Consider the following 21,874-nt stretch of genomic DNA (forward strand, 5'->3'; position numbering starts at 1 on the left):
GGCACACTGGCTGTGGTTCAGCAGCACACCACAAAATGGGGGTGCTTATAAGAAAATGGGGAAGAACCCAGAGTCTGTGCACATACAAGTCCAAATGGACTTGCTGGACTGTAACAACATATACTGTCTCCCAGCTTCTGAGGCCCCTTTCACACTGGGGTGGGAGCGGTGTCGGCGGTAAATCGGCGCTATTTTTAGCGTCGTTTTACCGTTGTTTTAGCAGAGGTATTCGGCCGCTAGCGGGGCAGTTTTAACCTCCGCTAGCAGCCAAAAAAGGGTTAAAACCACCCGCAAAGCGCCGCTGCGCTTTGCCGGCAGTATATAGCCGCACTGCCCCATTGACTTCAATGGGTAGGAGCGGTTTAGGAGCGGGGAATACACCGCTCCTTCACCACTCCAAAGATGGTGCTAGCAGGACTTTTTTCACCGTCCTGCTAGCGCACTGCTCCAGTGTGAAAGTCCTCCGGATTTGAAAGGGGCCGGTTTTTTCAGGCACTATACAGGCGCTATTTTTAGGGCTGTAGCGCCTGAAAACCGCCTCAGTGTGAAAGGGGCCTGAGTGTCCATAACAGCATCAAATAACAGAACCCAAAGCTATGGACAAAGTAAACAACTACTGTACAGGGCTCTGTGCTATGATACCCTACCTTTTACACACACTTAAAGGGTTAGCCCACCTTAACAGAAAAAATTTAAAAGGTGAACTAGCACAGTACACCCTCTCCACAAAACACCCCCCCCCCCCGTCTCCATTTTAATTATCTCCGGCAATTCTGAGCTGTCAGGGCTCCCACAGCTGGTCCTCCAGGGATTTCAAATCCTCTTCTCCCTCTTCTCTGTGCAGCGCTTCCAGGACAGACCAGATCAATTCACATGGCACCAACCAATCACAATCGATCTGTTTGTCCCGGAAGCAGTGTACAGAGAAAAGGGAGAAGAGCAAGGATTTCAAATCCCTGGACTGCAGAACTGGCTGCGGGAGCCCTGACAGCTCACAATTGCCGGAGGAAAATACAGTGAAGACTGGGGAAGCGTAAAGCACTAGTTCATCTTTACATTTTTTTCTGTAAAAGTGAACTAAAGCAGGCCATAGACAGTGCAAATTTCTTCCCTTGATTGCAGGAAAGAAATTTGCACGATTCCCTCATCAACACAGACAATGTTGACAGGGGAATCACTCCTGCCGAGACATTGTTGTATTGTCGGGGGAGGCGGGAGCAGGCGGGGGAAAGCCATCCCGGCTAGGAGAAGATATTTAATATCGCCAGCGGCTATCACAGCTGCTTGCGATAATCGCAAAGCAAATCTGGCAGGCTGGTTGTACCAAAGACGATCGATCAACTTGGCATATTCAGCTTGCCCATTAAAGGGTCAAATCTCAACCAGTTCCTGCTGAATGGCGGGCATAACACTATGTGTTATTGGTGTTATACACATCATAAAATACATTTAAAAAAAACTGTATCTGAGCTAAAGAAGTTACTCAGAAGTATTTACAGCTCATAAGAATAAACTGCTGAAGTGAACAATGCAGCCACCGCTGTGTGTTGCAGGTGTGGTGCCAGTCACCTGGAATTCTGAAGCTAATCTGCCTTTCTATTCAGTCTCTTACTAAGAGACACTCCCATATCAGTAATTCTTTTCCGCGGTGTGGTCATTCAGTAGATCAGGTTATGGCAGAGCTCCGGGGGTTCTAACATAACTCCTGCCTTCTCACTATACTGCACTATGGTGACTCACAAGCCCTTGCACGTTCCCTTAGGCCATGTCATGCCAGATCAGGGTTCCTTTCATCTCACCTGGCTTTTCTATCAGATTACGCAGCTCAGTCTCCACATTCTGCTGTTTTTCCTCCAGAGCCTGCTGTTTAGATCTGCAAAACATTGACAAAACCATTAGGAGTCTGTGTACATTGTACAAATGCTGAGAGCCAGCCAAGCTACTTTCTTTCAAATCAGGGCTTGTTTACAGAGACCAGGGCCTGCCAACAAACACACACTCCCTTCCCACTGCTGATTTCCAGAGCCCTTCAAGAAGCACCAAAAACATTGTTACACAGGATAGGTCTTTCAAGTGTATCTCATCAGAAAAACTAGACCAAACAATTCCTAAAACAAGCAACAGACTAATAAAACCTTTGAGTCCAGGCATGCACGGGGAGCCCAGGCATGCACGAGTGGCTGGCATTGCACAGCACAGAGTTTTAGCCAGTTTTGCAGACCTGTTATATAAAAAGGTTTATGCCGACAAGTATTGTGATTAAAACATACATAGTCCGTACAGATTTCCAATGATTCCTGATAGAAATATGCCATTCTTTTATCTTCTAATGCTCTGCTTGTCAGACTCCTATTTTCTACATAAATTTGTATTTTGCACTATACTGCCTTGTTGGGTCCCAATCCCCACTCCTTAGGCCTCTTGTACACGGGACCATCCAGCTGCAGTGTGTCTCCCCAGGCGTTTGATTGCGCCTGGGAGGGACCAGTGCAGCATTCAACCCCTTTGCAAGCAACCTGTTAAAATCTATTGCAGGCTGCGGCTTGATGGGGCTGGGCATTGTACCGTGTGGCACCGGCTTTTAGGCCCCTGTGTGTTTAGGGATGAAGGTCCGGAATGCAGATCTACTAAATGCATCTGTCCTGCCTGGGTGCATTAAACAGCTGTATGCAGTTTGAAATAAATGGCTCTATAAAATGAAGCTCTATCTGCACTATACACCAGGGGTTCTGGGTGTGCATATGGCCAAAAAAGGGCAGTGCTTGCTCTACAATAGGGATGAGCTTCGTGTTCGAGTCGAACATATGTTCTACTCGAACATCGGCTGTTCGCCCGTTCAGCGAATTCCGAACTTTATGGGCCGTTCGCGCCAAATTCGTGTGGCGCTCACGGCCCACAATGCACTGCGATGGCGCAGTGCATTGCTGGCTCATGATTGGCCAAGCATGCACTGTGACCCCGCATGCTTGGCCAATCACAGCGCCGGCAGCGAGGAGAGCCATGATTGGCCACAGGCAGGATGCTTGTGGCCAATCATAGCTCAGGCTGTGTAGTACACGCCCCACACTATATAAGGCCGCCAGCGCGGCGGCCTTGTGTAGTGTGTTGGCGTCTGAAGCAGTTAGTGGGTGTTCTGTGTACCTTCAACACAGTATACACCGATTGTTATCGTTCGATTTTCGTTCTTGCTCTTCTGTAGTGGTTGTTGTCTGCGTGCCCTGACCGCAGTATACACCGCTATATTCACCTATACAGCTAGCGATATATCTATCTTTTATAATAGAGCTTGCAGTCAGTGTTAGGAGCTTGTGCGTGCTGTCTGCGTGCTCTGAACCCAGTACACACCGCTATATCCACCTATATAGCAAACTATCTTGCTCGTTTTAAATAGAGCTTGCAGTCAGCGGTAGGAGCTTGTGCGTGCTGTCTGCGTGCTCTGAACCCAGTACACACCGCTATATCCACCTATATAGCAAACTATCTTGCTCGTTTTAAATAGAGCTTGCAGTCAGCGGTAGGAGCTTGTGCGTGCTGTCTATGTGCTCTGAACCCAGTACACACCGCTATATCCACCTATATAGCAAACTATCTTGCTCGTTTTTAATAGAGCTTGCAGTCAGCGGTAGGAGCTTGTGCATGCTGTCAGCATGCTCTGAACCCAGTACACACCGCTATATCCACCTATATAGCAAACTATCTTGCTCGTTTTAAATAGAGCTTGCAGTCAGCGGTAGGAGCTTGTGCGTGCTGTCTGCGTGCTCTGAACCCAGTACACACCGCTATATCCACCTATATAGCAAACTATCTTGCTCGTTTTAAATAGAGCTTGCAGTCAGCGGTAGGAGCTTGTGCGTGCTGTCTGCATGCTCTGAACCCAGTATACACCGCTATATCCACCTACATAGCTCTTCTCTATTTGAGCCATCTGCCATCTGCAGGAGTTATTGGAAGTTGTGTGTGCCTCCAGCACAATATACACTACCCAATTGCTGTTTTTCCCAACTCCCTTCAGGCCATTACCATGTCTGTAAGGCCAGCAAGGAGAGGCAGACAGGCACGAGCCGATAAAAGAGGGCAAGCAGGCTCTGTGTCTAGAGACAACAGTGCTGGTCGTGGACGCGGTGCATCGTCATCATCAGCACGTGGCCATGGGACACGCTTGTCCTTCTTTTCGGCAGCTGGACATGTTGAGCCGCAACATGCCAATGACTTGGTAGAGTGGATGACCAAGCCCTCTTCATCCTCCTCATCCTCTCTCACCCAGTCTCAGGGTACTAGCAAAGCAGCTGCCAATGCATCGTCTTCCCTCCTCTCAATGTCATCATCAGTGACTCCTTCCCTAGACCCACCACGTCCTCCTGAGGAGTCTCCTGAACTCTTTGAGCACAGTGTTGGGTACATGCTCCAGGAGGATGCCCAGTGTTTTGTAGGCTCTGATGATGATACTCAGCTAGAGGAAGGCAGTAGCGTGAATGCAGAGAGAGGGGATGCTCAAGAAGGACAGCAATCTGGCAGTCATGTTCCACAAGCTGCAGCATACTGCCAGTTTTGCTCCAGCGATGAAGAGGGAAGGGATGATGAGGGCACTGACTCCACGTGGGTGCCTGGTAGGAGAGAGGATGAGGAGGAGGAGGCACATGTCCAACGAGGTAGGATGCCCTCCGGGGGCCAGCTTAGGGGCAGCACACCGACTGAATCACACCGCAGAGCTCCGCCTGTGCAGGGCGCTGCCTCTGCGCGTTATTCTAAAAGTTCTTTGGTGTGGGCCTTTTTTGAGACGAGTGCATCAGATCGCACCGCTGCCATTTGCCACATATGTCTCAAGCGTATCTCGCGTGGACAAAACATCAGCCGCTCGGGCACCACATGCTTGACCAGACATACGTTGACCTGCCATGCAGCTCGTTGGCAAGCGTACCTCAAAGACCCACACCAAAGAACAAAGCGGACCTCTCCTTGCTCCTCATCAGCTGGCATCTCCAACCCCACTAGACCTTCAGTCCTCTCTGAAACCTGCTCAGAGGAATGAAGGTGTAGAATTAGGTGTGTCAAAGCCAAGTGCTTCCGGGCACTCTGCTAGCAGTACACCCACGTCCGATTATAGCAGGCAAATGTCCCTGCCCCAGCTGCTGGACCGGCGAAAGAAGTTCACTCCCAGCCATCCACATGCCCAGCGGTTGAATGCTAGCTTGGCTGAATTGCTAGCACTTCAACTGCTGCCTTTTCAGTTGGTAGACTCGGCCCCCTTCCGTGAGTTTGTACAATTTGCGGTTCCTCAGTGGCAGGTCCCCAAACGCCACTGTTTCTCACGGAAGGCGATTCCGGCTCTCTACCGGCATGTGGAAGGCAATGTCCTTGCCTCGCTGGACAGGGCGGTCAGTGGTAAGGTGCATATTACCGCTGACTCATGGTCCAGCAGGCATGGACAGGGACGTTACCTGTCTTTCGCGGCCCATTGGGTCACTCTTCTGGCAGCTGGGAAGGATGCAGGACAAGGTGCAGTAGTGTTGGAGGTTGTTCCGCCACCACGCCTCCAAAATGCTACTATTGGTTGCGACACACCTCTCTCCTCCACCCCCTCCTCTTCTTCTTCCTCCATGGCCTCTTCCATTGCTCTGTCCTCAGAACCAGCGGTGCTCCGTAGGCGTTCCAGGGGCTACGCAAGTACGCAGGCAAAACGATGCCATGCCGTGCTTGCGCTGGTTTGTTTGGGGGACAGGAGCCACACTGGGGCGGATGTTTTGTCAGCCTGCAGGGGCAGGCAGAGAGGTGGTTGACGCCACGCCAGCTAAAGCCAGGAATGGTGGTTTGCGACAATGGCACCAACCTCCTCTCCGCCCTCCGACAGGGACAACTGACCCATGTGCCCTGTGTAGCTCACGTCCTTAACCTGGTGGTGCAGCGGTTCTTGGGCAGGTACCCGGGCTTACAGGATGTCCTGAAGCAGGCCAGGAAAGTCTGTGTGCATTTCCGCCGATCATTTAATGTTTGTGCTCGGCTGGCTGAGCTCCAAAAGGAGTTGAACCTGCCCAAGAACCTCCTTATATGTGACATACCCACCAGGTGGAACTCAACGTTGGCCATGCTGCAGCGGCTGCACACGCAGCAGAGGGCCATCAATAAGTACCTGTGCGACTACGGCACCAGGACAGGGTCAGGGGAGCTCGGTTTTTTTCTCACCATGCCAGTGGGGCATGATCAGGGATGCATGCACTGTCCTGTCACCATTTGAGGAGGCCACAAGGATGGTGAGCAGTGACAGTGCATGCATCAGTGACACTGTACCTCTTGTCCACCTCTTGGAGCATACGCTGCGTGGAATAATGGACAGGGCACTTGAGGCAGAACAGAGGCAGGAAGAGGAGGACTTCCTTGCCTCTCAAGGCCCCCTTTATCCAGACAGTGTTCCTGCTGTGCCACCCATCACACAGGAAGAGGATGAGGAAGAGGAAGAGGAGGAGGAGGAGGATGATTGTGTCAGCATGGAGGTGGAGGCTGGCACTCAGCATCAGCAGCAGCAGCAGTCTTGTAGGGATGATTTACAGTCCCAAGAAACCCGTGGACTTGTACGTGGCTGGAAGGAGGTAGCTGTGGATCATGTTGTCCTTAGTGACCCAGAGGACTCCGGACTGAATGCCTCAGCTAACCTACGCTGCATGGCCTCCCTGATCCTGCAAAGCCTGCGGAAGGATCCTCGTATTCTTCGGATCAAGGAGAGGGACCATTACTGGCTGGCCACTCTCCTTGATCCACGGTACAAGGGTAAGGTTGCCGACCTTATCTTGCCATCGCAGAGGGAGCAGAGGATGAGACATCTCCGGAAGGCCTTGCAGAAAGGTCTGTGCAACGCGTTCCCAGAGACTGGGAGGTTACAAACTCCAGGTCCTGGACAACGTGTTGCTGAGGCATCGGTCAGAAGGAGCCGTGGAGAAGGTGGCCGTCTGACTGATGCTTTCAGACAATTTTTTAGTCCGTAGCCCCAAGGTATGATCGGTTCCAGCAACCATCGCCAGCGTCTGATTTACATGATGTAGAAATACCTAGGGGCAAGGTCAGACTTGGATACCTTTCCCACCGAAAATCCTCTGGCTTACTGGGTCTTGAGGATGGATCACTGGCCAGAGCTTGCACAGTATGCAATTGAGCTACTGGCCTGTCCTGCATCCAGCGTTCTTTCGGAACGCACCTTCAGTGCTGCTGGTGGCTTTGTTACCGATCACAGGGTGCGCCTGTCCACCGAATCAGATGATCGACTGACCTTCATCAAGATGAATCAGTCTTGGATCACCCACAGCTACCAAGCACCTGAAGCTGATGTAACCGAATAATTTTTTTTTTTGAAATATCACATCCCTTCAAGACTGCCTATGCTGATGCTGAGTGACTGTCCTGTTATGTTGATTGTCTATCCTCTTCCGCTGATATGTTGGAAGAACATTTCTGGTTCTGGGTGATGCCATCAGCCCAATTTTTCTGCCCCTGTTTAACAGGGGCGTTTAATTACAATTTTTGATGCAATGCTTTGCAGCAGGGCTAATTCCTGCACTAAAACTAGAGTATATGGGAGAGGTTGCAGTGTGGTGGCACCAGCACCAGTGCCTAAGGCCCAATTTTTCTGCCCCTGTTTAACAGGGACATGTAATTACAATTCTTGATATAATATTTCACAGGAGGGCCCGTTCCTGTGCCCACCCAGAGTAACTGTGAGGACTTATAGTGTTGTGGCACCAGCACCACAACCACCAAAGGTCAATTTTTCTACCACTGTTCAACAATGGCATGTAATTACAATTCTTGATATAATCGTTCACAGCAGGGCGCTCCAGCGCCCACCAAGAGTCACTTTGAGGGCTTACAATGTTGTGGCAAAACCAACACCTTGTTCCGCCATTTCTGTAGAGCATATAACGCAGGCCCCTACTTTCAAACATCCAACTTACAAACATCTCCTACTTGCAAACGGAAGGAGACAACAGCAAGTGAGATGAAAAAAGATGGACGACAAAACAAATTATACAGGGGTGATGACCCTTCCCTAGGTTTTCCAAAAAGCTAAAAATAGTTTTTTTGACTGGAGCTACACTTTAAAAATGTACCAGTTGAAAATTACAAACAGATTCTACTTAACACAACAAACCTACACAGTCCCTGTCTTGTTTGCACCGCCTGTATCTTGCTGTTCTGAGTATATAGGGCCTGGGGGCCACACGTATTTCCTTTTTTTTAATATGGGTACGGGGTTCCCCTTAATATGCGTACAAGACCCAAAGGGGCTGGTAATGGACAGGGAGGGCTACCCATACCATTTTTCTCAATGATTTTCAACCATATTGCAGGAACCAGATATAACATTAAAACCGCAAGCAGTTTTAAATGATGTTATTTCCGTTAAATGTCATTTTGTGCAGGGACTGTTCTAAACACGGGAAACACGTGGCACTTCACAGGCATACTACAGACACCCCCCAGGCACGATATTTAAAGGAATAATTCACTTTTTTTTTCAATCGTCATTAAAATCAGTGCTCCCGTCAAAACGGCCATTTTTAAAAACATTTTAGGCATTTACCCATGTCCCCTGGGGCAGGAGCCAGGTCCCCTTTTTAGGACAGCATCTTGCATATTAGCCGTTAAAATTAGCACTTTTAATTTCGAACGTTCGAGTCCCATAGACTTCAATGGGGTTCTAAAGTTCGTACGAATTTGGGGTCCGTTCGAAAGTTCTGGTGCGAACCGAACCGGGGGGTGTTCGGCTCATCCCTACTCTACAAGCAGGATGAGTAAAGGAATACCTAAGAATGGTACGGTAAGTATTATATGCTAACGGTTTATTTCACACAGCAGGGCAAGTGAATACTGAAAAAAATAGAAATGGACTTTAATGGTCAGAAGGCCTTGTTGCTACTATCGATCCAATGGGGTAGCTTCCAGAAAAGCAATCAATAAAAAGAGTTTATTGCTTACATCATTTTATTTAATTTTCTTTGATGACACAAGCAGTAGTTATATCTATTTTCAACAGCTGCGCATACAATTTAAATATCATAAGCTTTTAACTTGCCAGACTCCCAAGAAAGCAATAGTGAACTGTAGAAGAGAGATTGATACTCACATGTAATTGAGCTCAGACTCCTGTCTCAGAAGAAGTTGTTTTTCATGGATGAGCTTAAACCAGTCAACCATAAGAGAATCCTCCGATTCATCTGGTTAGAACAAGAGAGATTGATTAGATTTAAACATCATTTAACAAGGGTTTAACCAAATAGCTTCCACATCTGATCTAGACCAGACTTTTTAATACAGAGGAACCCTCGAATAAAACCTTTCAGTCTTAGGGAACCCCTTCCAATAATTCACGGGACATTATTGTGCTGGTCACTGGGAACAATGCTTCTTACATTCGTGGTCATTGAGGACATTTCCCCCTTACAGAAATCTAAAATGACCATTGCTGATTGGTGTCAGTGGTTACTTATCTGAGAGGTAGAAAATGCTAATTTCTCAAGGAACCCCTAGCAAACTCTGGAGGAATCCTAAGGTTCCACAGAACCCTGGCTGAGAAAGCCGATCTAGCATTAAAGCGGAACTAAACCCAATGATTTAGCAGTTTCAAATAACAGTTAGGCCGTGTACACACGCGGGGACTGTTCGCTCAACTTTGTCCGCTGAATAGTGTTTCAGCGGACAGTCCGCTCGTGTGTGGGCTTTCAGCGGACAGTTTCAGCAGTTTGACGAACAGAGTTTTTCGGAAATCCCGAAAAACTGTCCGCTGAAACTTGGTTTGAGCGGACAGTCCGCCCGTGTGTGGGCCAGTCCGCTGTACTTTCGAAATGAGCGGACTGTTCCCGCCCGGAGAAAAGTCCGCTCATTTCGAGCGCGTCTCCAGGTAGGCGGGGCCCGCGAAGGAGACGTCGCGGGCTCCGCCGCCTGGAATGAACTTAAAGGGCAACCCAACGCCGAAAAAAATCAGCGTGGGGGTCCCCCAAAGTCCACAACAGACCCTTGTCCGAGCACGATACCCGGCAGGCCAGGAAAGGGGGGCGAGCGAGCGCGCCCCCCCTCCTGAGCCGTACCAGGCCGCGTGCCCTCAACATGGGGGGTGCCTTGGGGAAGGGGGGGCCGCGCGGCCCCCCCACCCCAAAGCACCTTGTCCCCATGTTGATGAGGACAAGGGCCTCTTCCCGACAACCCTGGCCGTTGGTTGTCGGGGTCTGCGGGCGGGGGGCTTATAGGAATCCAGGAGCCCCCTTTAATAAGGGGGCCCCCGGATACCGGCCCCCCCCACCCTATGTGAATGAGTATGGGGTACAATGTACCCCTACCCATTCACCTGTCAAATAAAAGTACCCAAAAAAAAACACAACACACTAGATAAAATATTTTATTGCACAGCTCCGGGGGTCTTCCGTCTTCGGGGGTCTTCTCGCCGGACTCCTCCGCTATCTTCTTGTAGCTCTTTTGCTAGCGGAGGAGTCCGGCTTTCTTCCTCCCCACCGCCGGCCTCTTCTCCCGACTTCGGGGGTCTTGTCCCCCTCTTCGGTTCTTCTGCCGGGCCACTGCGCCTTCTTATAGCTCTTTTGCAGGCGGTGGCCCGGTCTTCTGTCGCCGCCGCCTTCCGTTCTTCTTCTTCTCCAGGAGATGTTGACACGTCGCTCTCTCCGGCCGGCATGCCAGAGCCGCGCTGTGCGGCCACTTATATAGTGACAATGGGGCGGTGTCACATGGTATATGTCACATGGGTTGGTCACATGGTGACCCCGCCCCCTTACGATGTCATAGTCCCCATGTGACATCAACCCATGTGACCAACCCATGTGACATATACCATGTGACACCGCCCCATTGTCACTATATAAGTGGCCGCGCAGCGCGGCTCTGGCATTCCGGCCGGAGAGAGCGTCGTGTCAACATCTCCTGGAGAAGAAGAAGAAGAAGAACGGAAGGCGGCGGCGGCGACAGCGGCGACAGAAGACCGGGCCACCGCCTGCAAAAGAGCTCTAAGAAGGCGCGGTGGCCCGGCAGAAGAACCGAAGAGGGGGACAAGACCCCCGAAGTCGGAAGAAGAGGCCGGCGGCGGGGAGGAAGAAAGCCGGACTCCTCCGCTAGCAAAAGAGCTACAAGAAGATAGCGGAGGAGTCCGGCGAGAAGACCCCCGAAGACGGAAGACCCCCGGAGCTGTGCAATAAAATATTTTATCTAGTGTGTTGTGTTTTTTTTTGGGTACTTTTATTTGACAGGTGAATGGGTAGGGGTGCATTGTACCCCATACTCATTCACATAGGGTGGGGGGGGCCGGTATCCAGGGGCCCCCTTATTAAAGGGGGCTCCTGGATTCCTATAAGCCCCCCGCCCGCAGACCCCGACAACCAACGGCCAGGGTTGTCGGGAAGAGGCCCTTGTCCTCATCAACATGGGGACAAGGTGCTTTGGGGTGGGGGGTCCGCGTGGCCCCCCCTTCCCCAAGGCACCCCCCATGTTGAGGGCACACGGCTCAGGAGGGGGGGGCGCGCTCGCTCGCCCCCCTTTCCTGGCCTGCCGGGTAGCGTGCTCGGACAAGGGTCTGTTGTGGATTTTGGTGGAACCCCCACGCAGATTTTTTTCGGCGTTGGGGTCCCCCTTTAAGTCCATTTCAGGCGGTGGAGCCCGCGACGTCTCCGTCGCGGGCCCCGCCTACCTTGACACGCGCTCGAAATGAGCAGACTGTTGCCTCGTGTGTGGGCGAGTCCGTTCATTTCAAAAGTTGCGCGGACTTAGTACGACGAACTTAGTTTGCCGTATTTGTCCGCTCAAAAAGTGCCGTGTGTGGGCGTGTTCGTTCATTCAAAAGTTTGAGCGGACTGTTTGACGAACTTAGTTTCGGCAGACAGTCCCCGCGTGTGTACGCGGCCTTACATTCCTGGCAGTTTGGAGACCACCGTACTAGAAGAAAGATTCCAGCGGTTATCAAATATCATTAGGACTAGTATTGTTAATATTGCTCTCTAGTTTTGTATATTATATATACAAAAATGAGCAATAATGAATAGACAGATATCACATGACCAATACTTGTCCACAAGATCTTTCCCAGCCACAATTTCCATCAGCTTCACCAACTATCCTTCTCAATAAAAATAGTTTACAGCAATCCTCTACCTATTTGTTCGGGAAATCTAGAACAACAGTAATCCTAATTGTGTATAAATTCTCCCACAAATACCCCAAAACCGATATCAAAAGGTGCCAACAGCCTTTATCTAAAAGACTGCAAATAGTTCCAACATTCAGCTATCTGGTTCAAAACTTATTTTTTCATCCATCTTGTGTAATGAGCCAATACAAAAATTCCCCAACACTAAATCCAACTAGTCAGCACACAAAGCAAATTAAATGTTTACCAGCATTTAGATTAATCACAGAGACTGTTGTGGAATACATTATAAATATATGTAAAGAAAAACTGCTGTGCTAAGGCATTGCTCTAAAGAGTAGGCCCTAATTCTACAGAGCTTAGGAGCAGGCTTACCTTAGGGATGCCCTCGTCCCCCCTCAAAGGTACAGCAATACATCAGAAATTGCTGAAGACCCCTGTGTGTGTCTGCACTAGAAATGAGCACAGGTTTGGTCCCAACTTAGGTTTACAGCGAATTCAGAAGGAAGTTGTCACTTCCGCCCACTGCCACTCAACCACCTATGGCCAAGACATTCCCCACCCTGCAGCTCCATGTATACAAAGAGGCGAGGATGCTTGTGACATCGTTGACCTAATACGGCCACACAGCCATATTAGGTCAAGGACATTAGGCCAAAGACATATGGCCACATTGAACGAATGATGTCACAAGCATCCCCACCCCTTGTGTATGTGCAGGAGGGGCAGGCAAAGCCCTGGCGGAAGACGATTCAGTAGCAGTAGGCTGGAGTGAGAACATTCTTTCCGGTTCAGTCTGAATCCAGATTTGGACCAAACCCATGCTCTCCCTTAGTATGCACCAATTTAACACAGCAATAAAAATGGCAGTCGTTTTTTTTCATTTGTATACCAGCCCACAATGCATTCTGCCTACAATACACACATGGATTGCACTTACTAGATAAACCTCCTATAAACCCTATCTTCTGTCTTTTAAATGAAAAATATCTGAACTTTGTGGTGTTAATTGTCAGGACTTTGTGGAAGCACAGTGCCCTGAAAAAGTATTCATACCCCTTTTGTCATGTAACAAAATAAAACCTAAAACATTTTTATTGTGATTTTATGTGCTAGACCAAAGTGGCACATAATCGTGAAGTGGAAGGAAAATGATAAATGGTTTTCAAAATTTTTTACAAAGAAATATCTTAAAAGCGGGATGTGCATTTGTATTCAGCCCCCTTTACTCTGATACCCCCAACTAAAATCTAGTGGAACCAATTGCTTTCAGAAGTCACCTAATTAGTAAATAGAGTCCAACTGTGTGTAATTTAATCTCAATATAAAAATACAGCTGTTCTGTGAAGTGAATAAAGAGCATAATGAAAAGCAAGGAACACACCAGACAGGTCAGGGATAAAGTTGTGGAGAAGTTTAAAGCAGGGTTAGGTTAAAAAAAAACAAGCTTTGAACACCTCTCAGAGCACTGTTCAATCAATCATCTAAAAATGGAAAGGATATGGCACAACTGCAAACCTTCCAAGACCTACCTGTCCACCTAAACTGACAGGCCGGGCAAGGAGAGCATTAATCAGAGAAGCAGCCAAGAGGTCCATGGTAACTCTGTAGGAGCTGCAGAGATCCACAGCTCAGGTGGGAGAATCTGTCCACAGGACAACCATTAATCATGCACTCCACAAATCTGGCCTTTATGGAAGAGTGGCAAGAAGAAAGCCATTGTTGAAAGAAAGCCATAAGAAATCCCGTTTGTAGTTTGCGAGAAGCCATGTGGGGGACACAGCAAACGTGGAAAAAGGTACTCTGGTCAGATGAGACCAAAATGTAACTTTTGGTCTAAAAGCAAAATGCTGTGTGTGGCAGAAAGCTAACACTGCATATCACCCTGAACATACCATCCCCACTGTGAAACATGGTGGTGGCAGCATCATCATGTTGTGGGGGGTGCTTTTCTTCAGCAGCGGCATGGAAGCTGGCCAGAGTTGATGGGAAGATGGATGGAGCCAAATGCAGGGCAATCTTAGAAGAAAACCTGTTAGAGTCTGCAAAAGACTTGAGACTGGGGCAGAGGTTCACATTCCAGGAGAAAAATTACCCTAAACATACAGCCAGAACTACAATAGAATGGTTTAGATCAAAGAATATTCAAGTGTTAGAATGGCCCAGTCAAAGTCCAGACCTAAATCCAATTGAGAATCTGTGGCAAGACTTGAAAATTGCTGTTCACAGACGCTCGCCATCCAATCTGACAGAGCTTTAGCTATTTTGCAAAGAAGAATGGCCAAAAATATCACTCTAGATGTGCAAAGCTGGTAGAGACATCCCCAAAAAGACTTACAGCTGTATTTGCACCGAAATGTGGTTCTACAAAGTATTGACTCAGGGGGGCTGAATACAAATGCACACCACACTTTTCACATATTTTATTTGTAAAAATTTTGAAAACCATTTATCATTTTCCTTCCACTTCACAATTTTGTGTTTTGTCTATCACATAAAATGCCAACAAAATACATTTACAATTTTGGTTGTAACATGATAAAATGTGGACAATTCCAAAGGGTATAAATACTTTTTCAATGCACTGTATGTATTCCCAGCATTGCCTGAGAATTTACAGACTGAATATACGAATCAAGAATGTTCACCTTGAAAATGACTGATATAAAGAGTATATATTCAAAAATGCAATCATACGGTAATCCAAGTTTTAGCTAATTTTTGAAAAGCATTTGCTAAGTAATTCTTGTCTCCATGCACAGATCAGTGGTGGTCAGTTTCAGGTAGAATGTCTTACCTCCATCACAGCTACGCAGCTGCTTCTCTAGCTCTACTCCTCTCTGCTCCAAGGTGTCCAGCTCTTGCTCGATGATGTTCAACTGTCGCTGGATCTCCTCTTCTGGGATGTACTCTGGACGAAGCTGTAAGAGGACACCATAAAGACTGCTCAGTGCTTTTTACTGTTGAGGAACCCTTGAAAATGTTTGTCTTGGAAAATCTCTACTAAAGCCAATTAATTGAAGGACAGTGGGAAAAATACCCCTTACTATCATAGCCAGGGCAAAGAATGTCTCCCTTACAGTGGTGGTCAGAAGGCCACCCTTACAGACTGCTAAAAAGATCACTGGTGTCCTACAGCTAGCTTTGCCAAGTGGTGTTGGCTCCAGTACTACAGAGGCACCCAGAGGGCCTGGTCATTGCGTTTACACAATGGCCAACTTTTTCACTCCTCCTTTCCACTATCCCTTCCCCACTTTTTATTTATTTTATGTGTTGTGTGTCATGTTTTAAGTTTGTCACTGCACGTTTGGCGAATAGGGTGTCGGTCCTCGGACCTATCCTGAAAGTCTTGTGTGAGGGTGGACATAGGCCTTCTGCCTTGGTTCGCCCTCTCTTTGGGGGGTCTCCCTTCGGGGGAGCCCCTACCCTAGTACCTGGGTGGGTCTGTTTCGGCAGACCTTCCGGAGAAAGGCGGTCATCCGGCTTCAGCTGGATGGGCCATGTATTGGTACCTCAGTCCCCGTCTGGAGCCTAACGTCCCGGGGGATCAGGGTAAGGTCCTTCCTTGTAGAGGACAGCAGACACCTGTTGCACGTTTTTGTGTGTCACTCTTGATGTGTGTCCACTTTTTTTGGTTCCGGGTGGAAGTTTTTGGGTGTGTTTTGCACACCATAGGCTTAAAAAAAAAAAAAAAAAAAAAAAAAAAAAACTACAGAGGCACCATTAAATAGGAGGTCAATAAGCCACAGTTCAAGGAACCCAAGCCACTTCTGAAGGAACCCTAAGGGTTCCACAGAACACCGTGTGAGAATGGCTGATTTAGTGCAACAAAAACCTGAACCAAGTACCCAAAAACGTTATTTACTGGTTAACTTTATTCACTAAAATCTTAAAAAGCACTGCCTGTTTGTTCATCATCAACCAGCTTCCTTATTTTTAGTACATCTGCCTTCATGTTAAAGGCTAATTCCATCTTTCACAGCACGTTTCAGGTTACTCCCATTTTTAAGCTGTAACATGGTGCCATTCCCCCATCCCCAAACCACTCCCCACTTACGGACTCCCAGGGTGCTTCTTACCACAGGCTTCTGCATAATTTTGAATTTGGCATAGCTGTGTGTAGCTCCACCTGCACAGCCATATCATCCATTCACAGAGATCTGTGAAAAGGAGAGACTACAAGTCTGCCATTGCAGCAAAGGGACTTATAGTTCTCAATGGAGTTTCAAGCGTGGTGACGTCATCACACTTGTAATCATTGATACTGTCTCCAGCCCCAATGCAAAAGAAATAATAAAGGCACATTTTGTTTTGTGCATTTACTATTTTTAGGTATTAAACAGATTAAATATGCTTTAAACTACTGAAGATACTATACTGACTCTGCATGGAAAAAAAAAAAATCGCCATAGGAGTATGAGTATATGGCCAAAGGTTTGTGAACAACTGACCATAACGCCTTTATGAGCTTGTTGGACATTCCACTGCTAAGCCATGGCAGAACTACTCCTGACCATGTAGCAGTCAGCTGTGATATGCGAGGAGATATACCATGCCAGCTTCATACCTTTAGTAGACTGGAATACCCAGGAAGGCAACATGCTGTTATTGCTACACATGCTTTTGCATCATTTAGAGTGATATAATATGGCTTATTTATTCACTTACTTTTAACCTATTTCTACCTTTCTGTTATTAATGTTCCCTGATTTTTTATCACTTACTCATGTTATTCATTTTGTTTATTGTGACCTTGGCTGCACCAGCATGGGACACTATGTGGGTTATTTATAATAAAGTTTGCATAACTATTTGTCCAGCAAAAGTGCTGGTACATTCGTTCTGCGTGAATAGGGCAAAATCAAATGTTCTCCTATGTCCTCTACAGATTTAATGTTATTCAGTTTTATGTAAAAAAAAAAAAAAAAAACAACATTTTAATACGCCCATATGTGAATTTTCTATGTAGAAAGTTAATTTGAGCCCGCAATGGAATGGTGCCAATTATATTTTTGCTTGTTTATAATTGTATTAACTGTTGTTTGTGGATATTATTCATTTCCAAATGTTCCTTATAGCAAATTTAAACTTTTGAGTTCAGTTCTACTTTAAATATCTGAAAAACAGTACAAAATGAGTTTGTTTGTGGTTTTAGCCTATGGCTATTAGTGAACTTTACTATTAGAAAAAAAAAAAATGTAAAATTTTTTCCTCTGTGCTACCAAAAACACTTTCTATTGTGTTCACATCTACTGAATATACCAGATGATACTTGGATAAAAACTGATAAATAATTAAATATATTGCAAAATAGAGGCTCATTTACACTTCTGGTTAGGTGGTGGTAAAAACATGTGGTTAAGCTGCAAGTGTACCGCCCCTAACTGCTGCCCCTTAAGCTGTAAATTATCACCCTGTCACTCAGTACCACCCACCGAACATGACCCATTTGCCTGAATAGGGCCACACATTTTTAGGAATTACAACAGGCAGTAGGTAGGCGACATAACACCGCTTAAATGCCTGTCAAATGCCGTCTGAAGAGCAAACCACCACTAATTGCTCTTCAGAGGTCACCACAAGTGTACATGAGCCCTGATAGATTCATAACTAAAGCTTGACTTTTAAGGAGACTATTGTCAAAGGAGCTGGTCTGATAAATCGCTATCGAACAGCACTATCATCCAATCAGATGCAAGCACTTTTCAGGTATACAAAAGCCGACAGCTGTCATTCATCAATCTATGTTGCTTAACATGCATCTAGGAATCAATAACATTCTCTTGTTCAGCCTGAATTGTGTATGGCCAACTTTAAAACTGAGAATTTTGCCTCATTTCCTAGTAAGTGACATAAGTGCCCTGACTTCTGTTGACTCCAACTGACAGGTAATTTGTCAACTATTCAAAGACATCAATTTTTCTCCAAGCTGGTCAGACCATCTAAGTTAAAGCAACTAGAGCAAAAATGTTTATTTTCAGTTTATGAAGGGCAGGGAATGGTTAAGCCCTCTGTCAGGTGTTTATTGCTCTGTGTGACCCCACTTTGAAGATTTCTCTTAAATTCCTATGGGGTAACTAACACAGGAACTGAGAAGAATCTTTCCAGCAGGAATACAAAATGCAATTATAGCACTTATTTTTAGCAGAGCTGGGAAGGACTAGAACTTAAAAAAATAAATAAATACTGTCTGTATCACTGTTGGGGTTACTGCTCTCATTTCCTGTGGGGCCACTGGGACAGGAAGTAAGGCAAAATCCACTCAGGGGAGACAAAGATAGCAATAAAAATGTGAAGTTCTAACCGTTTCCTACCATACCCCAAACTAAAAGAAAAACAGACCATTAGAAACATGCAGGGTGCTATAACGGACTTCTGATTCTGCAAAAGCTCATTGTATGACTGTCAGGCTGACCTTCTGGATTCACTGACCCAAAACAAGTATGCAGACTTTCCCGATTTACATACTTGTTCCAGGTCACTGACTCCTAAAGCACTAAAGAGAAAGTCAGCATATTGGCGGGTGCCTAGCATTTTAAGGAGGCCAGAAATAGCAGCTAAAAATCTTCTCTCTAAATTTAAAGTTATCTGTACACAGCCACTTGTGAAATGAGGTACAATGTGTATAGGTTCATCGGTTAATTCACTTGGATTACGGAGACATGTTACCTTGGTATAAAAGCCCACAAAATGGCATTATCCAGGGTGGATATAATTTAGATTACAGCTGGCCATATACATAGAGAAATCGAGCAGATGCCGGCTGTTGGATTACCTTAAAGTGGTTGTAAACCTCAGACATGAAATATGAACAAAGCATATCCCTCTATAGTGTGTACTTGTTTCAGTCCAGAGCACTAAAGTGTAATTTCTGTCTGATGACCCGTTCCTCTGCTATGAGCATGAATCAAATTCTCCTGACACCAAGAGAAAAATAGGACCTCCAGCTGACTGCCGGCCTCAGCTCTGTTCCTGTGTGTTTGGGGGGGGGGGGGGGGGTCCCGTCTAATCAGCTCTCAAAGCTCTCCACCCCTGCTTTTGAATGGATGTAGGGGACAGATTGCTGTAGATAAACAGGTACAACTAGTATAACAGTAATGTAGGGGATTTGTTTCATCACTGTGCATCACCGTAGGCCATTCGCTTCACTGGGTACATGTGAGGGTTTACATCCACTTTGCCAACAGTGCCTACATCTGGTTGGAGGCAGATGTTACATAGTTACATAGTTAGTAAGTTTGAATAAAGACACCAGTCCATCCAGTTCAACCTGAGTGAGTGTCTACAATTGTCCCTATCCCTATACATTGCACACTCACATCAGTCCCTATCCTCTAGGAGCCCACAATCCAAGATCCCCATTCATATACTAGGGCCAATTTTGGACAGAAGCCAATTAACCTACCTGCATGTCTTTGGAGAGTGGGAGGAAACCGGAGTACCTGGAGGAAACCCACGCAGGCACAGGGAGAACATGCAAACTCCAGGCAGGTAGTGTCATGTTTGGGATTTGAACCAGCCACCCTTCTTACTGCTAAGCGAGAGTGCTAACCACTACACCACTGTGCTGCCCAAATGATGTGGTTGAGCCCACAACTTTCCAAGAGGCCCTTGTGACAAAGTTGATTGACTATCAATGTTTGCCTAAAGCATCCCATAGATGATTCCATTTTCTTTCATCACAGGTGGAAGGAAAGAAAATTGCTTGATCCTCCCATCAACATAGTCAGTGCTGTGCTATTGTGTTCTGGGGGGGGGGGCAAAGGGAGGGGTCTGAATGGTCAGCCTTCCCGGGCAGCAGAACACAATTACTGCTAGTGGCTATAGCTGCTGGCAGTAATCGAATATCTAAAATACGGCAGGCTGGCTGTATCCATATCAATCAATTTATCGACTTGATTACAATTAGCCTGCCCTTACATGGATTGAATCTTGACCAATCCTTGCTAAACTGGTCAAATTTAGATCCATGTATGGCCAGCTTAATGGAGCCAGTAGGACCAAACACCAGTCGATTTCTGGTTCAGCTAGCAGGAATTGGCTGAAATTTGAGCAATGTATGGCCAGCTTTATGGTTTTATTTTTTTAAGCAAAGGAATGGCCCAATGAAGGGACTCTGAATGAGAAAGACGTGCCAGGAGGAGGAGAAAACACATGAAAAGTCATGTGACAGCTCTGCTCCTATCACAGAGAGTTCTCAGCAGCATTATGCAGAGAACACGCAGAAGGATACTGGATCCTCCACCTGGCATTCTTCGTTTTATTATTAAGTGTACAATGCAGGCACAGTGTATAATGTCCTAAACAGAGAGCAGACCAATCTTTGTAATAAACGTGGTCAAACCAGCAAAAGTCCCAATGTTATATGAAGTGGTTTTCCAATAGACAAACCTTGTTTCGTGATATCAGATTGTTGTTCTCCACTGAACCTGGATTGGATGGTTCCACTGCAAAAGAGAAATACAACACGCATCACTGAAATTTACTGAAATATAGACAACCAAGAATTGGAAGAGTGCCAATTGTCAGACATCATTTTGGCATGGTATGGTTATAGTTTGGTTCCTTTATTTGCTTATGAGTGAAATCACCCTTAGTCCTGACTAAATGTTGAAGTACAGTCTACACTCAAAAGGCAACTAAAGCCCCATACACACGATCAGAAATTCCACCAGCAAAAGTCCGATGTGAGCTTTTGGTTAGAAATTCCAACCGTGTGTAAGCTTCATCAGATTTTTCCATCAGAAATTCTGCCAGCAAAAGATTAAGAGCAGGTTCTCTATTTTTCCGATGGAAAAAGTTTGGAAATTGCGATCATCTGTAGCAATTCCAACACGCAAAATTCCTACGCATGCTCGGAAACAATTCGACGCATGCTCGGAAGCATTGAACTTAATTTTCTCAGCTCGTCGTAGTGTTATATATCACCGCGTTATTGACAGTTGAAAGTTCCGAGAACTTTTGTGTGACCGTGTGTATGCAAGCCGAGCTTGAGTGGAATTCCATCGGAAAAACCATCCAAGATTTTTCTGACAGAAAGTCCGCTCAGTTGTGTAGATGTACTACTTACCAGTCTTGCCTTTCCCCCAGCCTATGAATAGGCAGCAAAAGAGAAGCTGCAGACTGATGTCCCTGTCACTCTACTCTCTCCAGCCATCAGCACATAAGCACTGCAACATAAACTGATTGGCTCCTTGTGCTGCTCCTCTTTCTCCCAGCCTGAGCTTTGTTAGAGGATTACAAGAGGCCACAATCCGATTCAAATCAGGTCACCACATTGCTTGCATTACAAAAACATATATAATAATGAATACAGAATTTATTTATGTATATTAAGTTGAACTTCAGACAAATATAAAAGACACAAACTATAAGACCCCTTTCACACCAGGGCGTTTTTCAGGCGCTATAGCGTTAGAAATAGCGCCTGCAAAACGCCCTAAAGAAGCTGCACCATTGTCTGTAGTGTGAAAGCCCCGAGGGCTTTCACACTACAGCAGTGCGCTGGCAGGACGTCAGAAAAAAGTCCTCCCAGCAGCTTCTTAACCGTTTTGCGGCCACTAGCGGGGGATAAAAGCGCCACGCTAGCGGCCGAAATGCGCCGCAAATTCGGCGGTAAAACGCCGCTAAAAATAGCGGCGTTTTAACGCCCACGCTATCGGCGGTGTGGTGTGAAAGGAGTCTAAGACGCATTTCGGCCGCTAGCGTGGCGCTTTTACCCCCGCTAGCGGCCGCGAAAGGGTT

The 21,874-nt window shown here is 46.7% G+C and overlaps 1 protein-coding gene across 1 annotated transcript in view; it reads right to left on the minus strand.

The window, feature by feature from the left end:
- MICALL2 (MICAL like 2) overlaps positions 1 to 21,874 on the minus strand; it is a 142,723-nt gene that overhangs the window by 10,652 nt on the left and 110,197 nt on the right. Inside the window, exons 12-15 of the mRNA XM_077449119.1 lie at positions 20,522 to 20,577; positions 14,928 to 15,051; positions 9,113 to 9,203; positions 1,800 to 1,873 (exon numbers count right to left, since the gene is read on the minus strand). Coding sequence (XP_077305245.1) covers positions 1,800 to 1,873; positions 9,113 to 9,203; positions 14,928 to 15,051; positions 20,522 to 20,577 — 345 coding nt within the window. The remainder of the gene's footprint in view (positions 1 to 1,799; positions 1,874 to 9,112; positions 9,204 to 14,927; positions 15,052 to 20,521; positions 20,578 to 21,874) is intronic.

Source organism: Lithobates pipiens, unplaced genomic scaffold (assembly GCF_037356315.1).
Source record: "Lithobates pipiens isolate NorthernLeopardFrog02 unplaced genomic scaffold, aLitPip1_a1.2 Scaffold_22, whole genome shotgun sequence".
Lineage (NCBI taxonomy): Eukaryota > Metazoa > Chordata > Amphibia > Anura > Ranidae > Lithobates > Lithobates pipiens.